The sequence below is a fragment of the Desmodus rotundus genome, chromosome 6, assembly GCF_022682495.2.
Source record: "Desmodus rotundus isolate HL8 chromosome 6, HLdesRot8A.1, whole genome shotgun sequence".
Taxonomy (NCBI): domain Eukaryota; kingdom Metazoa; phylum Chordata; class Mammalia; order Chiroptera; family Phyllostomidae; genus Desmodus; species Desmodus rotundus.
The window spans coordinates 152,270,501-152,289,032 of record NC_071392.1 but is presented as its reverse complement, the minus strand read 5'-3'; the positions used below and the strand labels follow the sequence as shown (position 1 = coordinate 152,289,032).

Here is an 18,532-nt window from a genome sequence, read left to right as displayed (position 1 = left end):
CACAAGCGTTAGTTCTTCAGAGAGGCAGGCCTTAAAATTTAAGACTTAGTCTGTTAACACGTGCAAAGCTCCGCTTTTCCTTGGAAGGCGTGTCCCCTCACGCCAGCCTGACCATGCACACAGTACCTTGTCTGTCCAAGCTGCTAGCCGCGCTCCACAGCAGCTGCCAGGGCTCTCGCAGCATCGGGCCACAGTTTCCCCTAAACCAAACGTCACATATTTATTTTTAATGGGCAGTGCCTGTTAAATTTATGTAAAGAGAAAGACGTGATCTTTCTCAACACGTGAAGAAGGAAGTTGGAAGACTGGTTTGCACGAGTGTCTAGACTCAGGCACACAGGGACGACTGAGCATGCTGAGGTCCTGTGCAGCGCCTACCCGCCCTGCTAAAAGTCCTGGTGAGCAAGAACTGGGGTGAAACAGCATGAGAGGGCAACTAAGGGACAAAACGATGAATGTGGTGTGGAAATACGAGGTTTGAGGGTCAAGTACAGGAGCAATGGGAAATAAGCTACGGGGAGTGAAAGCAGTTCAGGGCTATGAAACACACTGGCCTGGATTCTACCCGCAGAGCCGTGTACACTGAAAGCCACTAGTGTTTCAGCTCCTAAAGTCTGCGGATCACTTCCTGCATTAAAAGCGTTATAAATTCCTATTTTAAGATATGCTTCTGGATTTTGAGGGCATTTTTTTTTCCTAATAAAAACTTTAAAAACCTGACTTATCTTAGGGACCTTATCCCCTTAAACTTAAAAGTTGGTAGTTTTTAAAAGTCCTCACTCAAGGATATATTTATTGATTTGAGAGAGAAACATCAATCGGTTGCCTCCCATGTGTGCCCCGACCAGGAATCGAACCTGCAACCTTTTGGTGTACTGGACAATGCTCCAACCAACTGAGCCGCCCAGCCAGGGCTCAGGCATATTTAACGTCCATGTGCCTTACCACATGCAGAATGAGGCTCATGTTCAGCAGGCATCAGAATTCCACCTCCCAGACACACAGTCAGACTACACTTCCCGGCTCCCTTGTGGTGGAGCAGGTTTATGTGACTGGTTCTGGCCCACTCGTGAGTGAGTTGTGACTGCTGGCGATGTGCCTGGGACCTTTCGGAGCCCTCATTTCCCTCCACTATCAGCCAGCAGCCTTCAAGCTGGTCTGTGAGTCCAGATCCCTAAGTGAGTCAAATTGACAGAGGCCCCTGTCCCTCAATCCCCCACAAAAGAATGAAAGCGCTGTACCATGAGGAAGGAAAACATTTAGGCACAGACGGGGGTGCGGGGTGGGGGGGTAGCTACCACAGCACAAACCATCTGACACAGGGATGCCAACTGGAGAAGTGGAATCCCACAGAAGAACAAAACCCTACAGGACGCGGGGCTGGCAGCAAAGAAACCTGTGAAAGAATGACCATTCATATCAGGAAGATCCGCTTTGGACACCTGGTAACCTGGGAGGTAAGGTAATGTGCCGATGAACTCCTGGTCTTAGGAGAAGTTGGAAAACGAAGTGATAGTAGCATAGATTGGCAGCTTTGTTTCCATTTAATAATTTACTTCAAGAAGCAGGTGGGTTCAGGAAAGAACTGGCCAGGTTGTGAGCAGAAAGGAAGACAGAGACGAGGACTAAATCAAGGAAGCGACTGTAACAAGGGACCATGAACACTTAGCTGGGTAAGGGGGGACGTGAAGATGTGGGCGGGGGAGTTGGGGGGACGCTGGAAAGCTGGTGTCAAGGGGTAGGAAGTCCCGTGGGGTTGCACTGGGGCTCCTAGAGGCAGTGAGGAGAACAGATCGGTGGGGAGGAAGGAGGTTTGGGTGGGAGAAGATTAAAATCACAGGCAGAGGAGAGGAAGACAATGCCTCCATAAAAGCCACCTGTGGTTTCATCATCTGCAATTCTTCCCACGCACAATGTGCAGATGACGCTTTATTGACTTGTACACTGGAAAGAAACCTCTGAGGTTTTGTGAGCCAATGTCATCCCAATAAATCCAATTAAAAAATGCAGCTAACCTACCGGACATCATAGCTTAGCCTGACCTACGTCAGATGTGCTCCCAACACTCACATTAGCCTCCAGTCGGGCAGTCACTGAACACAAGGCTGCTGTACAATAAGGCACTGAAAATCTGTGTGTTTATTGAACACCGCACTGAAAGCGAAAAGCACAGGGGGTGTATGAGTACCGGCCATTACCGTACACAGCGGAACACACCGGCACGCAGACACCTAATGGGATGGAAGAACACAAAACAGCATCCAGAAGCCCCAGTGACACAGCACACTGCAGAGTACCTGTTGTTTACCCTTGCGGTCGCGGGGTGCCTGGGAGCTGGCTCGCTGCCACCGCCCAGCGTCGCGAGAGAGGATCCCACTCACATATCACCAGCCCGGGAAAAGATCAAAATTCCAAATTTAAAGTACAGTTTCTACTGAATATGTATGGCTTTTGCACCACCGTCAAGCCAAAAAATCGTGAAGTTGCATCAGCCTGAGCCCAGGACCACCTGTAAACACTTAACTCTCATTTTTTGGCTCCTTGCTGTCTGAGCCCCTCCGACCCCTGGCAGGGCAGTGGCGCTTCTGACCAGCACGCTCTATACGCACCACCTCTGCCCCCTCGTTTTCAGCCACAGACGACTACCCTCCTCCTTGGAGTCTGGGAGAGCATCCTGTGCCGTCCCAGAGGCCCCAGGTACCAGACAGTGCCACAGAAAAGCTCAGCTGTTATTCAAAATACTGTCCTAACTCTGCCTTTCCCAGTGAAAGACGAGAATGGTGTGGCATTTTAGACAGCGGGTATCAGCCCTGCATGCATATTAGAATCAGCTGGGAGACTTTCAACATCGCTGAAGCCCGCGGGGCCTTCCCCAGAGCATCTGATTTTAATTTCCCTGACTTAGAGAAGGGAGACAGTCTGCTCCACAAGATCCCAATTCTCCATTTCCTAGCTGCACCATTTTGTCCGAACCTTGTTCTATGGGGCGAGAAGTCCACAGGGGACAACTGCTGTGCTCCCCAGGAGCCCATGTCCCCCACCTTCCAGACCAAGCACCAGGCACTGGGAAGCCTGTTTCCATTGTCTTCCCAGGCCAGTTCTCCTGAGTTTGCAACTCTGGTCCCCAGGGGTGGCTCGAAGGAGGCTGTTTGAAGGGCAGGGCCTGGGAGCATGTACAGACGTGGCTCCTGGGGCCTGCAGGGTGTGGGACAGACTAGGAGTGGGAACAGAAGGGGGCAGGCCACAGCCGGGCCACACAGACATGAGGGAGGCTCGGACACCTGGGCTCATTTCACAGCAATTCATTACGCTGAACGTTTATGTTTCAGTATTTTCCGGTAAGTGGGTTCTCATCAGTTTTAAAACAACATACAGGATCCGGCACAAATAACGCCCCTGTTTTATCACAAAATCTTTTATTACAAATTCATAAGCATGTGATTCCGTAACGTAACAATATCACACTCAAGCACACCATAGGACCTTTTAGGTGAAATGTCCAAATTAAAACTATAAATTACTGCACCGTATTCTTACCCTACCAACCATGCTGGAGCAGGCGTCACTTTTGCTGGACCCTGTATTTTAAAAGCACATAAATGCTGAGCGCCATGTCTAGCACATAAGTGCTTGATAAATATGGATGGACAAGAATCCAAACGTACTCACTGCGGCTCAGATGTGTGAAAGCACGTTGCTTGGTAGCCGGATTGCAGCTGGGAGGGAAACTGCCATTTTAAAGAAAGGTGGTTTCTTCTGGTTTCAAATAGTCTCTTTTGGACAAAGGTCCGTTTCCTCAGGGTTTCCCCCTCCCCAGTATTCCTCCCTTCATCCCAGGAGACATCTGGGCAGGAAGAGGCTGGGTGGGAGGTCGGATCTGTGTGCTCTTCCCTGCTGGCCCCTGCCCACCCTCTCTGGCTCCCAGGTCTGTCTCCCTCCCCTGTCTTTCTCATCGCCCCCACCTCCCTGCACCTGCTGTGAAAGTGATTGCAGCTGGGGCCCAGGCCGGGCTGGCTCAACCCCGGCTCCAGCCCAGGCTGCTGATTCCCTGACACTCAGCAGCAAATGCCACGAGCTCCCAGCTTGAACCAGACCTCTCAGAAGCCCTCCTAAGTGCCTTGCCACGCCAACGCAACCCCCGGCCTTTGTGCTCTCAATTCTCAGCTCCCTTGTTATCTTGTATTGGCATTAAGAGGAGAGACAGGAGGAAGGAAAGACGTGCAGACCGCTGGGCAGGCATTTCACAGTGCACATTGGTTTCCTCAGTCACTTCTCGCAAGGCAGTAAGACAGGCTCTTGAGCTGCAAGTTCCCATCCAGCTTCAGTGTTGTGGGCTGACTTGTGTTCCCCTAAATTAAAATGTTGAGGCTCTAACCCTCAATGTGATTGTATTTGCAGATGGAGACTTTAAAGAGGTGATTAAGGTTAAATGAGATCATAAGGTCAGGCCCTAATTTGCTGTGTCCTTTTAAGAAGTGAGGCAGCAGAGATCTGGTTTCCCCTTCTTTTTCTCTCTTCTCTCTTCTCCTCCCCTCCTCCATCCCTTTCCCCTCCCTCAGTCTCTCTCCCCTGACTCTCCTCCTCCTGCTCCATCCCTCGCTCTCTCAATGTCTCTCAGAGAAAAGGCCACAAGAACACATAGGGAAAAGGCAGCCATCAACAAAGCAAAGAGAAAGGCTTCACCAGAAACCAACTCTGCTAGCACCTTAACCTTGGACTTCACGGAACTGTGTGAAAATAAACATCTATTGTGTCAGCCACCCCGTCTGTAGTATTTTGTTATGACAGCCTGCTAGTCTAAGATACCTAGAGATCCCAAGGTGATGCCTTCTGGAAACTCAAACGTTCCCAGCTCTGAGTAGATCAGGTGCCCTGGGGTCACTGTTCGCGATTTCCTATGCCTCACTGCTCACGGGAGCTACAGTTCCACACTTCCCCCGCCCTTATTCCCTGGAACCAGGTTTTAGCTTCTGTCCTATACTCCCTCAGTCCTCACTCCCACATTTCTCTTGGTACTTACCATGTCATTCCACTGGCCAAGGAACCCGTCTGCAGCTCGGAGACATTCTGCAGGAGGTTGTTTTCAGGCCGTCTCTCCATTGATGGTCCCACCTCAAGCAGCATCAGACATGGAGAATGAATGGTCTCTGTGCAAATGCCAAAGAAAGAGGCCAAGTGTCCCCTGCTCTGTCCCCCATCCTGCGTGACAGACACCTGTAAGGAAGACCCAAGAGCTTCTTACGGAGGCAGAGCTGTCTCTGAGGAAGGGCTGGATCCCGTGTGATTCTGGGAGTGATCTTCCTGAGCCCTGTGCACCATCAATGTCCAGCCCCAGGGTTCCAACCTAGCGAATGCGAATTAGCCCAGGGTTGGAGAGCGGGCTTTTCAAAGCAAAGGAGCCAGCACAGAGCTCTGGGGAGAGGCCACAGGTTTTGGAGTCAGGGTCCTATGGTTTTGACTTCTGGCTGTGACCTTACTGGGGAATCTCAAGCAAGTCGTGTCATCTGTCTGAACTGTAGTCTCCCATCACCCTCTCTGTGGAAATGCCCGGTTTGGGTTTTCGTGGGCATGTTCTCCATTCACCCGCTTCTTCCTGAGCCAGTCTGGCCGACACATCTGAACTGCGGCTCTCCCCCTGCTTTGTAGGTTGTGTGGGGGTGGTGGGGGTGGTGGGGGTGGTGGAGGGACTCGGGGGGAGGAGTGAATGGGTGGCTGCCTTTTAAAAAATCTCATTTATCTTTCTTTGGTTCAAAAACTACATCCTCAGAAAACGGAGTCTAACCGCAATCGCCACCCAAGCACCTCTTCAGGCCCCACTCTCCAAATGATGCCTCAAGGGCAATCACTCCCAGTCTGCACATCCACGACCTTGGTGAAGGGCAATGGGGATTTTTCAAATGTGTGGGTGAAGGAATGAAGGAAAGGCCTTGGGAAGGCCTCGTTTTGGAGCATGCCCAGCCCTCCTGGGAGTGCTCACTCTCCTTGGAGAACTAGGATGGCACGCACAGAGCCCAGCAACTCCGGGTCTGCAGGAAATGCCCTTCAGAGAGGGGTACTTCCTGGGAGTCGATTCCCTAGCTGTTTCTCAGACACTGGGCGATACCACTTTGGGTATGTTATGCCTTACAGTGGGAACACTCAGCAAGGTGGATCCGCTTCCTACCCCCCTGCTTTGCTTTGCTATTTTGAAATCTAAGAAAAGGGTAACACAGTGGGGTGGAGGACGGGATGCAATGCAGCAGGAGAGCCCACTGTGTCTGTCCTGTGTTTGGGACTTGTGGTCTGTCCAGTGTGGGCCATGTGGAGGATAGGTACGATCCCACTGGGGTAGAGGAAATAGTAGTGGATTAGAGTCCAAAGATCAGCATTTAAGTTCCACCTCCTAATAAGTCATGTAAACCTGTGCAACCAATTTACCTTCAGAAGCCTTGCTGCTCTGCACGTGAAAGGGAAGTGGTCACAAAGCCGCCTCTAGGCTGGGGTAAAGAGTAAACAGCAGACTCGGGGAATGCAAAGGGCTTGGTCAAAGAGTAAAGTACTAAATGTACACTGTGGTTAGGACTCTGGCTTGGCCTCAGACAGATGGGGTGTGCTAGGCTATAGTACTGTATCAATGGCCAACGCCACTCCCTGGAGTGACTTGTAACTTGGCCAAAGTACACGACGTGCCCCTTGGTTCCAAGGGTGACTTTCCAAGCTCCTTAGCAAGTCCCCAGCTCTTTCTGCCTCCCCCTGAGATGAGGAAGCTTTTGCAAAGAGGGGCGCTGGGGAGCCAGTGTCCTGTGCAACTAGAATAAGTGCAGCTCCCAAGTCCGTGATGGACCCCTATCACCAGCTCTTAGGAATTTGGGGATTTGAAAGATTTGGGGATTGTTACTGCAGCAAAACCCAGCCTGGCCTCACTGATACGCCTGGATACTGTTTCTTTATGCAATTTAATAGCAAAACCAAAGAAAGGAAAACAACAAAGGAAATGCATACATTGTAACACTGAAGGCAGCAGTCTCCGGGAGGTCTCAGGATGGCCCCACCAGTAAGCAGTACACTGAAGGCAGCAGTCACCGGGAGGTCTCAGGATGGCCCCACGAGTACACAGTAACACTGAAGGCAGTGGTCCCCGGGAGGTCTCAGGATGGCCCCACGAGTACACAGTAACACTGAAGGCAGCGGTCCCCGGGAGGTCTCAGGATGGCCCCACAAGTACACAGTAACACTGAAGGCAGCGGTCCCCGGGAGGTCTCAGGATGGCCCCAGGAGTACACAGTAACACTGAAGGCAGCGGTCCCCGGGAGGTCTCAGGATGGCCCCAGGAGTACACAGTAACACTGAAGGCAGCGGTCCCCGGGAGGTCTCAGGATGGCCCCACGAGTACACAGTAACACTGAAGGCAGTGGTCTCGGGGAGGTCTCAGGATGGCCCCAGGAGTACACAGTAACACTGAAGGCAGCGGTCTCAGGGAGGTCTCAGGATGGCCCCAGGCGTACACAGTAACACTGAAGGCGGAGGTCTGGGGAAGTCTCTGGAATGGCCCCAGAAGGGTGCTACTTGCTGCTGCTCTTGGGAAGGGGCCGGTAGACCCCAATGACCACCGCGTGGTCCCTCTCATAAGGCTCCAGGGTCAGCTGCTCTTGAGGCTTTAAATTCTCCTGCTGCAACTTCCTCACCTCAGATGCAAACACCGCCTCAGCAGACGCCGTGGAGTCGATGCAGTTGGCCTTGATGGAGATGAGAAAGTGGCCCCCATTGCGCAGGAAGGTGTGGGCGTTCAGAGCCAAGATGCGGGACTGGTCCGGCTGGGCCACATCCGCGAAGATCACGTCCACCATCCCGACGAGCATGCGGTACTTGAGCGGGTGCCGGGCGTCTTCCAGGACCGGGATGATGTTGGTTCGCTTATTGGCCACGTTGACCAGGTCGCGCCCGGCGCGATGGGAGAACTCCACCGCATAGACCAAGCCTTCGGGACCGACGATGTCGGAGACATGGGACACTGTGGTTCCCGAGGCGGCGCCCAGGTACAGCACCCTGGACTTGGGCTTGATGTGGATCTGGTCGACCCCGCCCAGGATGGCCGCGGCCAGCTTGGAACGGAACGGGTTCCAGGTGCGGTACTCCTGCTTCACACCGCCCTCAGTCACGGTGACCCGCCGCTCACCGTACACCGAGTGGCCAGGCACCATGTTCAGCGTGACCAGCGCGTCCTCCGCCCCGCGGTAGATGAAGACCCCCTCGTGCCGATGGGGCTCCACCGACACCGTCTTTATGCTCTTCTTGCGGCGGTTCTTGCTCTTGGCCGCGCCGCCGCGCCGCTGCCCACCGCCGCCACGGTCCCTGCCCTCACCGCCGCGTCCCCGGCCTCGGCCGCCGCTGGAACCGCGCGTCCGTCCCCCGAAGCCGCCCTTGCCTCCGTGGCCACCTCCATCGCTGCCTCCTCCTTTGCCGCCACCTCGCCCACCGCCCCAGCCACCGCCCCAGCCGCCACCCCAGCCGCCGCCAGCGCGGCCCCCGGAGCCACCCCCTCGTGAGCTAACCGCAGACTTCATGGCGCGCCCTGGGCGCCCGGCAGTGGTTTTCAGCGGTGGCTGGTGGCTCCAGGTGGTGGTCTTGGCGCGGGAGGAAGGCTGGTGGCCACGGGTGCCGCTTGCCGCAGAGCGTGCCCCGGCAACAGAGGGAGGCTGAGGGCCGCGGTTGCAACCAGCTTTGCCGCAGTCCCAACCAGCTCTGCCGCAGTCCCCACCAGTTCTGCCGCAGTCCCCACACCCCCCGAGCCGCGCTTTGACGCAGCGATTGGCGTGATTGCATCACTCCCGTTTCGGCGAGCCTGCAGCCCCGGAAGCCCCCCTTCCCGGACCCCGCGCGCAGACGCAGCCCGCCGCCTGGTAGCTCTCCCCCTCCCCCACCTTCTGTTTTCTCAGGGACCCCTGGCACCGCTCCTGGGCTGCAGGGAAGGGGTGTCTTCTCGGCAAGGCCGGGGGAGGTGGGCACGGACGGCAGTCCTCGCTGCACCACTTGCTTGCTCCATGGTCTCAGGAAGCCTACCTGACCCTTTCTACGCATCTTGTGCGAGTTTGAGCAAACTTCTTGAGCTATCTGCATCTCACCGTCCCATCTGTAAAACAGAACCTGCCTCAAGGGTTTTTTTTTAAATCACCGCCAAACCCTGCCTGGCGTGGCTCAGTGGATTGGGTGCTGGCCTGCAAACCAAAGGGTCGCTGGTTTGATTCCCAGTCCGGCACAGGCCTGGGTTGCGGGCGGCGTCCCTGGTGGGAGTGTGTGAGAGTCAACCACACATGGATGTTTCTCTCCCTCTCCTTCTCCCTCCCTTCCTCTCTCTCTAAAAGTAAACAAATAAAATCTTTAAAAAATAATAAAGCACCGGCCAAGGCACATGCTACGTGCTCTATAAATGTTTGTGCTATTGTTTTAAAAACGTGTGCCTTTTGGTGAGTCTTTGTTGAGAGACAGTTTCCATACAAAGACCGCACCGTTCTGTTTTGTCTGCTCTTGTACAGGGTTGGTGGGATTGCTGACTGGTGCACACACTCGAACAAAACACAACGAACCTGAAGTTCGACTTCGCCACTTTGAAAGCATCATCCTAAAGGGACGGACCAGCAACTGCAGTGATGGTAGTTAGAACCACTGGGGACAGGGCGGAGGCGGCAGCGGCTGCAGCGATCGCGGACGTCGTGGGCGCGTGGTGGCGGCGCCCAGCGAAGTAGACCGATGCGAGCGATACCGAGAAGACAAATCAATCGCAGGGCGCTCTCAGACTGGGTGTAGGAAGTTGCAAAGTTAAAGTCTCAGCCCAGGACTGTGGAAGTGTAGTGGCTCCCTGCTGTGGCTGCTGCGGCCCTGGTTGCTTTCTACTTGGCTCTGTTCTCTTCCATTGACTGTGCCGAGTCCCAGAACCTGTTCTGGAACCACGTGGCAGCAGAAACTGTTGATTCTTCAGGGTGAATGGGTCAGAGCCCTAAATCCTACAGTACTCCTGGATAGGGGCAAAAGCGTCATGTTTACCCTTGAATTCTAGTCCATACTTCAGACGTCTGCTTTCACTCTGCAGTTATTTTCTTGAGTAGATTTTGAAAAATAATATAAAGTCAAAACAAAACAAAAAACAAGAACCACTGGGAAGCCCCAAGGATGGCAGACATGACCATGCAGAAGTCTGCACGTTTGGTCAGCACCCCAGAGAGCGGCACCACTGCAGTGGTGGGGGGCAGGTTTTAGAGACTATAAAGCTGGGTTTGGGGCCCCAAGAGCCGGGGAAGGTGCTGTGAGCACCGGGCGGGCCGCCCTATTAGGGACTAATCACCTGCTGCAGAGCGAGAAAAAACGTGCCTGAAAATCAGGGAAAATGTAAGGTGACGGGTACTGAGTGTGCACACACTCCATCCTGGCCCAGACCCTTCTTGTCTCAAGTTCATGGACAGCAACACCAGGTCTGGTGGCCAAAGTGCCTCCTTAATAGGCGCCAGAAGTCTATGCATTGGAATTCGGACAAGGGGTCAGAGTGCAATGGATTGGTCACATAAAACACTCTCCTTAGAGGTTCCTGCTTTTGTTACAAATTGAGGAGTGTTCTCTAACAGAAGCTATGACTGGAGTTCCCCCAAATCAGCCCCTGTAAGGGTAAATTTTATGTGTCAACTCGACTGGCCCACTGGGTGCCCAGATATTTGGTCAAACATTATTCTAACCGGTTCTGTGGGGGTGTCTGGTGATCCAAGTGAACATTTAAATTGGTAGGCTGAGTAGAATGCCCTCTGTGATGTGGGTGGGCCTCCACCAACTGTTGAAAGCCTTAATCAGAGAAAAGGCTGACCTGTCCCCGAATCAGCAAGACTCCACCTGCCCGATGGCCTCTGAACAGGCACATGTTGCTCCCTGGTCCCACAGCAGCCTGCCCACCCTCAGACTTGACCTGCCAGGTTGGCTCTGCAGACTTTGGACTTGCCAGCCTCCATAAGCATGTGGGCCATCAACGCAGACAGATCAGTCCATCTACCCTAACGGTTCTGTTTCTCTGGGGAACCTTAATACAGCCGCTGACACAAGGGCTTGGGTCCAGGTGATTTTTTGGCAGGTGATCCCAGGAACACATGAGGGGCTGGGGACAATGAGAAAGGCTAAGAAATAGAGCACCGATGAGCAGAGTGGGTTATCTGGGCTCAACTGTCTAAGCACCTTGTGGGGAGGCTGTGAAGAGTGTCTCAGAATTGTTCCTCTGTAGGCTGGGAGGCTGGGAGGCTGGGGGCCTGGGAGGCAGGAGCTCGAATCCACCGTGCTCCCTTCCCCTACTGCCGGTTGTTTCTGGGGCATTCGCCTCCCACTATGAGCTGCTCCTGTGCATGGCGCAGCCGACTCCCCTATGCTGCAGAGAACCCTCAGGCAGAGAAACAGGCACTCGAGGTGATCTCTGAGGTGGGCACAGGGGGCACTGGGTAGGGCATCGACAGGGCCTGCTTCCCCTGACCACTGCATCTCATATACAACCAGAACTTCGTAACCTAGAAAATGTGCACAAGCTCATAAAGCTTATTATACCAGGCAGTCAGACCGTGAGTACAGTAGTGCTGCCTGTAACACAGGTGGTCAACTTAGCAGTACAAATCTTGCTTCAAAGAGTATGAACACTGTTCACTGTGGTGTGGCGTATCATGGAGGCCCGAAGTCACGTTGGAAGAGCTTATTCCTGCTTTGCTTCTATCCAGGGTATGAACTACCCATCCTGCACAATGAATGACCTCTCTCTACTGTGCCACAGGCTACTGAAGAAGACTCAAATCCATCACCAGGAAGTCTACCAAACTTTCACCTGAAATATTTTAGGTGGCCTTGTGCACCACTGCAGGTGCAAGCCTTAGTGGGCACACCTGCTGACGCAGCCTGACCTGCCGTGCCACAGCCACACTGTCACTGCCTCTGCTCTACCACAGCACGAGTGTCTCCCAGTCTCCCGCTCTCAGCCTCTGTTTTAAGTGCACCGACGTGGCCTTTCTCGTGTCCTTGCTGCCCATCTCAGAACAGATTCTCCGGAGGATGTCCTGCATTCCTATGTGATTACCTAAATGGAGCTGACTGGGAGGGGTGGCTAGTGATTCCAAACCCTAATGAGCAACGTCCTGAATTTCGAGTCGTTCTTTGGGAGTAATTACTGTGAACCAGCAATGGGAGTGGCCGCCTCACTGGTGGTGCCTGTTTCCCCTGGTTTTGGGTGCTAACCCTGCTCACTAGATTCCTACCAGGGCTTAAGGCTGCCTGCTCTACAATCTAGCAGGGACAATTTCTCCAGGTATCTCCCCACTGCTGCCCCAGGCCGCCCGTCGGTTTCATCATGTTACTGCTGTCATTTCAATCATCTGCTAAGGGTTCCAGAACCATCCTCCCTCAAGGTATGCAAGCCCAGGGCAACTTCCTCAGGCCTTTTCTCACTCACAGCCTCATTGCTGGACACCCCTGAAGAAACGGATGCGAACCAAGTTTTCAAATCTTTCTGACTGCAGGCACCCTGTCCTAGGACAGTATTTAATGACTCCCTGGGACACCTCTTCTGTCCCCTGGCTTTGATTCCTACCTGGCACAGCTGTTTGTTACAGCCTGTCAGTTGTGACGCCACAGCCTGGGAGCGCCCATCAGTCAGCAGGGTGAATGTGTTCCCCCCATCCTGTGCATGACCAAGGAATGCCACCAAGGCAGGGACTCGTGCCAAGTGTTGCATCTTAAGGGGACTGAGGTGTCAAATCTTACACAAAAATTTCCATCTCAAGCTGCTGATAACATTGAAATCTGTCTCAGTCCTAAAGATTCTTTAGCAGTGGGCACCATCTATTCAAGACATTTCCTCAAAGGCTAAGGCTGGCATTATGGTCCAGACATGCCTTTCTGACAGCCAACAGGAACAACTGTGTCATTTCAGCTTGTGTTTACAGTTGACTGATTACTCTGTAAGGTATGCCCTATAGTGATCTCCACAATCACATCTGTGACCGGGCCTCGGGGTCACATGGAGTACGTTAGTCCTACCCACAGACTTAAAAGGCCGTATGAGAATCTTCGCTCTGCTTCTCTCATGCAGCATTCCAGCACGCTGCCCACGGAGGGACTGCCGTGACTTTGGTAAAACTCTAGCAGGGTTGTGACATTCTGCCCCAGTCTCACCAGTACTTAAACATGCGTGCATGAAGTGGCTTTCCAACCTGTTTTCTGTAAGCCACAGAGTTCACTGCCAAAGGTGACTCGTGGGGTTGCTCTCTACCCACAGTGACAGCCTGGCCAACATGGGCTGAGCTACGATGCAGTAACACATTGTAACCCCATCACCAATGGGTTATTAATACAACTATGTTTATTCCTTGCTTACGTTTCACGTCCACTGAAGGTCCACAGAAGGTCTGCTCCGCACACTCACTGCAAGGCTCAGACGCTAACACCTTGTGGCTGTAACAGGAGAAACAAGAAGGCTTCCGCTGTTACCACTGGGGAAGAGAATGCACAGAGAACTCACATTCTTTGCTCTGTTTTGGCCTATGGTGTGACACAGTCAATTCTACTCACAATCCATTGGCCAGGCCTGGTCACTTGCCTTAAGTGAAGGCAGCTGGGGACCATGGGTGGGATAACTGGCGAACAGTAAATGCTTTTGCCATGGGTATCTGCTGCACGATGCCAGCCGGCCCACCTGGACCAGTGTACCCCATCACAAACACCACAGACGGACTTACTGTTCCATTGCATCTATTTAAATATACTAACCGAGACAAGATGTAACACCTTCTTACTAATACGTGATTGAACCCAGACTCATCACCGATTCCCAATCATATATCTAACGTAGCTTGTTAATAAAGTAGAAAAGAAAACTGTCTCTCCTTTTCCAGTCTTTGGGCCTTGAAGAATATCTGAAGTCCCCACCTAGGATCCCGTGATGTTCAGCCATTACCTTGCTGGTGTGGCACTTCATCTCGGGGGTGGCTCGCACTCACTCCATCTCCCCTGTAGAATTAGTGACTGGCACTCAGTAAATGCTCAAGGCTGACATGGGTCAGGGATCTCCAGAGACACAGGAATTTATTTTTCAGTTTTCGAGGCCCCAGTCCAAGACCAGCCTGGTCGGTTTCTGGTGAGAGCTCTACCTTCCTGCCTTCTCACTGTCCTCCTGTGGGGGCGGGCGGGGGGGAGCTCTCTGGAGTCTCTTCTTTTAAGGAGGCTTACCTATTAATGCCACACTCTATGGCCTCATTTAACCTTAATTACTGCCTCACTCCAAAAACAGACCCTGGGAGTCAGGGCTTCGACATGAACTTTGGGGAGACACAACCAAGTCTATAGTGATGAGCTACTTCCCCAAAGGTCGTCTTTCTAGAAGAAACCTTTGAAATCAGCAGTAGTTCCTCTTTTTACAGAATAAGAAATTGAGATTCAGAGACGAGCTGGCTTGTCCACGCTACAAATCCTAGAAACTATCTGCAAATTCTGACGACTTAAGTATCTAAAATCTGCACAAGAATACAGTGAGCCCTAGCGGGCTCTCCTTCAGTCTGTTATGTCTTTTGTAAGCACTGGCTACACTCATGACGCTGTTGGCTAATAGGGAAATGCACACACACACAAAATAGAGCAATTTTAAAAATTTCAAGTGACCTCATGTACTTTCATGAACCTCCATGTAATTTCTATGACTCAAGTGAATATTATTTAAGTTTCTAAGAGAGTTACTGCTGGCTGTTCAGGGCTGACATTGGCCAAGAGGAAACGTCAAAGGCTGACAGGAAAGGCTAACAAAAAATGATGTTATTGATGCAAATGAACTTTGAGTTACCTCTCCCGGATTCTACTCAGGCCTAGTGTAAACACTCTGTAAGAATTCGTTGTTCAGTGGGAGAACAATCAGGGCAGCCAAGTGACTCCCCATTTCCCTATCACAGTCAGAATAACTTCTCTCTGACCCGTTTGCAGTGTGAGTTCGCTCTGCTTTCTGAGAATTGGGTAGTCAACAGGGAACCCCCAAAGATATGCATAAGAACTAAAACATATTTGGACTAGAGTTGCTCTCAAGCTCCTCTTTGACCCTGGGAACCCTAAACAACTTGTTTGTGGCCTCTAGAAATTTCTTTAGTCAGTGGGGTCAAATCAGAGCCTGACAGAAAATGTTTTCTAAAATAACCCCAATCCTTGTTAACTCTAAGTAACTCTGGCTGCACGTCAGCTTCATTTATAACCTCATTTTGGCCTCTCTGCTCTTTAGGAATGTATCTCAGCAAAGCTGGAAAAAATAAAAATAAGCCTATTTTTATGAAAATCACTTTCAATTAGCTAAAATCTGGAAATGGAATCCAGAGGTCACTGGTACAGAAGGGGTCAACTTTATTCTAATTATTTCGTTCTCCAACAGGTCTTCAGTTTCTATTAAATTTTTATTATGACCATATATTTTTCTATTTTAATTTTTTAAATCCTTGTAATTTTTTAAAAAATTAAACATTTTGAATATTTAAATTTTTTTAAAATTTATTTTTTAGTAAGAGGGGGAAGGGAAGGAGAAAGAGAGGGAGAGAAACATTGATGGTGGACTCTCGCAAGCCTCTAACTGGGGACCGTGCCCACAACCCAGGAATGTGCTCTGACCGGGATTGAACCGGCGACATTTGCTTTGCAGGCTGGCCCTCAAACCACTGACCCACACGTGCCAGGGCACGTTTTGAATATTTTAATATGACAGCTCTGCTAATGAGGTTCTCCTCTCTTTCCAGGGCTTGTTTTTGTTACTTGTAGTTGTTCATTTGGTGACTTTTCTAAACTCATTTGGTCATGTCTGAATTGTTCGTTGTGTGCAGCTGCTGAAGTCTGTTGCACTAACTTAGTGGTTACACATGTAGTTCCTTAAAAGCCAAACTCTCTCCCAGTCTTGTAGATGCGCTCTGTGCAAGTGGGCGCAACCCCCCAACGTGCCACCAGAAGTTCGCAGCTGGCTGTGCCTTGTTGTTTACTTCCTATGTGCACAGAGCCTCAAGACGAGCCAGAGGGCTTAAGGGCTTTTCAGATCTGTCCTGAGCATTCGCACACCCTGGACGTGGGCACGGCTTTCTAGATACCCAGGAATGTGTCACAACTTTTCAAAAGCCTATATTCCCCCAAAGCATCTCCTTCCCTAACCTTTCTTCCCAAGCCCTGTGGTTAGTCTACTCTTTGCCCCAGATGGAACTCATTCTCCTAGACAGCAACAATTAATACATTTGCTTGCAATTTTTTTGATAAATGATCTCTAAGTAGCCATCTCTGTACTGGAAGAATTATGAGCTAGGTAAAACAAAGGCACACCCTTTGAGCTGGTACTCCGAGGAGCTGCCAGATGGTTCAAAAGAAACAAATAATTCTTTGCAAATTAGTTCCACTGTACTCACTGTAGTGCGGGCACACTCACAGGGAATGTGGCTGCTATCTTCAAAGCTACCGGGGAGCTGGGGAGATGGAGACAGGTAAGTGAAAATGCCACAAAGCTCTCCCTTCTTACCAAGATTCAGCTCTTTCTTCGTGATTATGTTTCCCTGGTTACTGCAAGCTTTCAGTTTCCAGAGTTCTGAAAAATTTGATTATGACAGATTTTGCCAGTTTTTTATTCCTTCTACGGAGGGGTAGACTTTTGACATTCCTTACTCCACCAATTTTGCTGCAATTTGGATATAAAAGATTTAAAGAGCAATACAGGATAGTGTATCCAAAAAACTGTAGACATCGCATATGTTCAAGTGCACATGAAACATTTATAAAAACTGAAAAACTCCTAGGCTGGAAAGCAAGTCTCAACAATTTCCCTGAATTGAAACAATACATTTTAGAATAGGCATGTATATATTTTCCAACAACAGTGGAATTAAAGTATAACTCTATGAGAAAGGACAATGGAATCTGGCAGCCGGCCAGTCCCTAAAGTGCGTATCAGAACTATTAGGTGTCAGGGCTGCAAGGCAGGGAGGTTAGAACCATTCCAGCCGGCCCCGCCCCTACTCCTCCCCTGTAGGAGGAGACTGACCCCCACAGGTCACACAGGGAGCTGTTGGCTGAGGTCGGTCTACGTCCCAGGACTCTCAACCCAACCTTGACACAGGCCTCAAGCCTTCCCAATTCCACTCGGGTCTGGTCTGCTACTCTGCACTCTCCCCCAGTCCCACTCCCCCACTGAGAATTCTAGCTTTGTTTTCTGACAGTCTTTTATTTTCCCCAAAGGTTAGCACATTAAACACAGGCTTATCAGAGGTTTACTACCTCCTAAGGGAAAGTTTTTGATATTATCTATGTTACCTAATGATACTTGTATTTCCATAATTTCGCATAAGACAATGTTTTAAAGATGGAACCAGATATTTTTGTCTCAGGAAGCCGAGAGACCAATTTGTCAGTACATGAACTAATCATAACCTTTAGTTAACACTCATGGAGTTTTAGTATTTCCTTCTATTCCTCACTGAATGCTGTTTTATACCCATAAAATTTCCTGGACCTTCTGACCCATGGGCTCCATTGTACAGCTAGACTGCCTCTTCGCAGCCAGCAGTCTAGGAAGAAACTGCTTGGTCTCCCAGGTGTGTCGAAGGGAGCTGTGACCTGATGGGGACATGTCGGACTTTTACACAGCAGTTTGTAACTGGTTCACTGTTGTAACTCGCTGAGATCACCTCTAAGGTTGTTTTAAGTTTGGAGAGCCTTGGAAACAGAGTGGAGAAATACCGTTCGTGTTTATGAAGCACTTGTTTCTCAAGGTATTGTGTTCACTTCACATGGACTCTCATTTTGGCACTGTGCTGGCAGATTACATTAACTCCCGCCCCAACCGTCAGCAGTAGCCCCCGCTTCCGCTAACCCCCGTCATTGTCATCAACAATCTCTACCTTCTGTCTCGCCAGCAGAACTCCAGTTTCATGGAGTGAAGTAATATACCAAGCTCAGGGAATGAATCCTGACTGATCTAAGCAAATCATGGCAATCTTCTTCTCTGCTTAGATATTCAAGTTTTTCCAGCTTCCTTTGCAACTAGAACTGGCACATGACCAATGGGATATTGAGTTAATACGGAACTTCAGAGAAATTTCCAGTCTGCTAAATGTTCTCGTACCTTCCCCCGAACCCAGGCTTATCACATTGCCAGCGCCGTCTTTCGCTAAATGGAAAGAGCTCAGACTTGGGAGCTGGATAGGAATCTCAGTTTTGTTCCTGAGCGATCCAGGGCAGGTTCCTTATTTCTGGGGACCTTCACTTTTGTCACTCGTTAAACAGGGATAAGTACATACGACAGAACAACAAATAAGGACTAAATCGGACAATGAAGGCATGAAAAGTTCAGGTGGCCTATAGTAGGGCTCAATAAACAGGATTCCTTATCTAATTCAAATTAATAAAAATATCCCTGACGTGCCAATAAACACTCTCACTGTGGTACACAGACCCTGTCACTCCACGTCTTCCACTAAGTCATTCTGGTTTAATGCTCAGCAGAAATACACATAGTTTTAAAAGTATTTTTTTTCTTCTT

The 18,532-nt window shown here is 50.7% G+C and overlaps 1 protein-coding gene across 3 annotated transcripts; it reads right to left on the bottom strand.

The window, feature by feature from the left end:
- Positions 1-2,344: 2,344 nt before the first annotated feature.
- On the bottom strand, positions 2,345-14,182 carry FBLL1 (fibrillarin like 1). 3 transcript variants are annotated; one of them, XM_053926456.2, is made up of 3 exons: positions 6,982-14,182; positions 5,021-5,214; positions 2,345-4,349 (listed from the first exon to the last, which is right to left on the bottom strand). In XM_053926456.2, the coding sequence occupies exon 1, from the start codon at positions 8,541-8,543 to the stop codon at positions 7,542-7,544; it is 1,002 nt and encodes a 333-aa protein (XP_053782431.1). In that variant the 5' UTR covers positions 8,544-14,182; the 3' UTR covers positions 2,345-4,349; positions 5,021-5,214; positions 6,982-7,541. The 3 variants fall into 3 exon arrangements, with proteins under 3 accessions (XP_053782431.1, XP_053782430.1, XP_053782432.1); XM_053926455.2 differs by having other exon boundaries at positions 2,345-5,214; XM_053926457.2 differs by having other exon boundaries at positions 2,345-5,147.
- Positions 14,183-18,532: the final 4,350 nt, after the last annotated feature.

Coding starts and splice junctions, on each gene's coding strand:
- FBLL1 (XM_053926455.2), bottom strand. CDS start 8,543: ATGAAGTCTGCGGTTAGCTCACGAGGGGGTGGCTCCGGGGGCCGCGCT.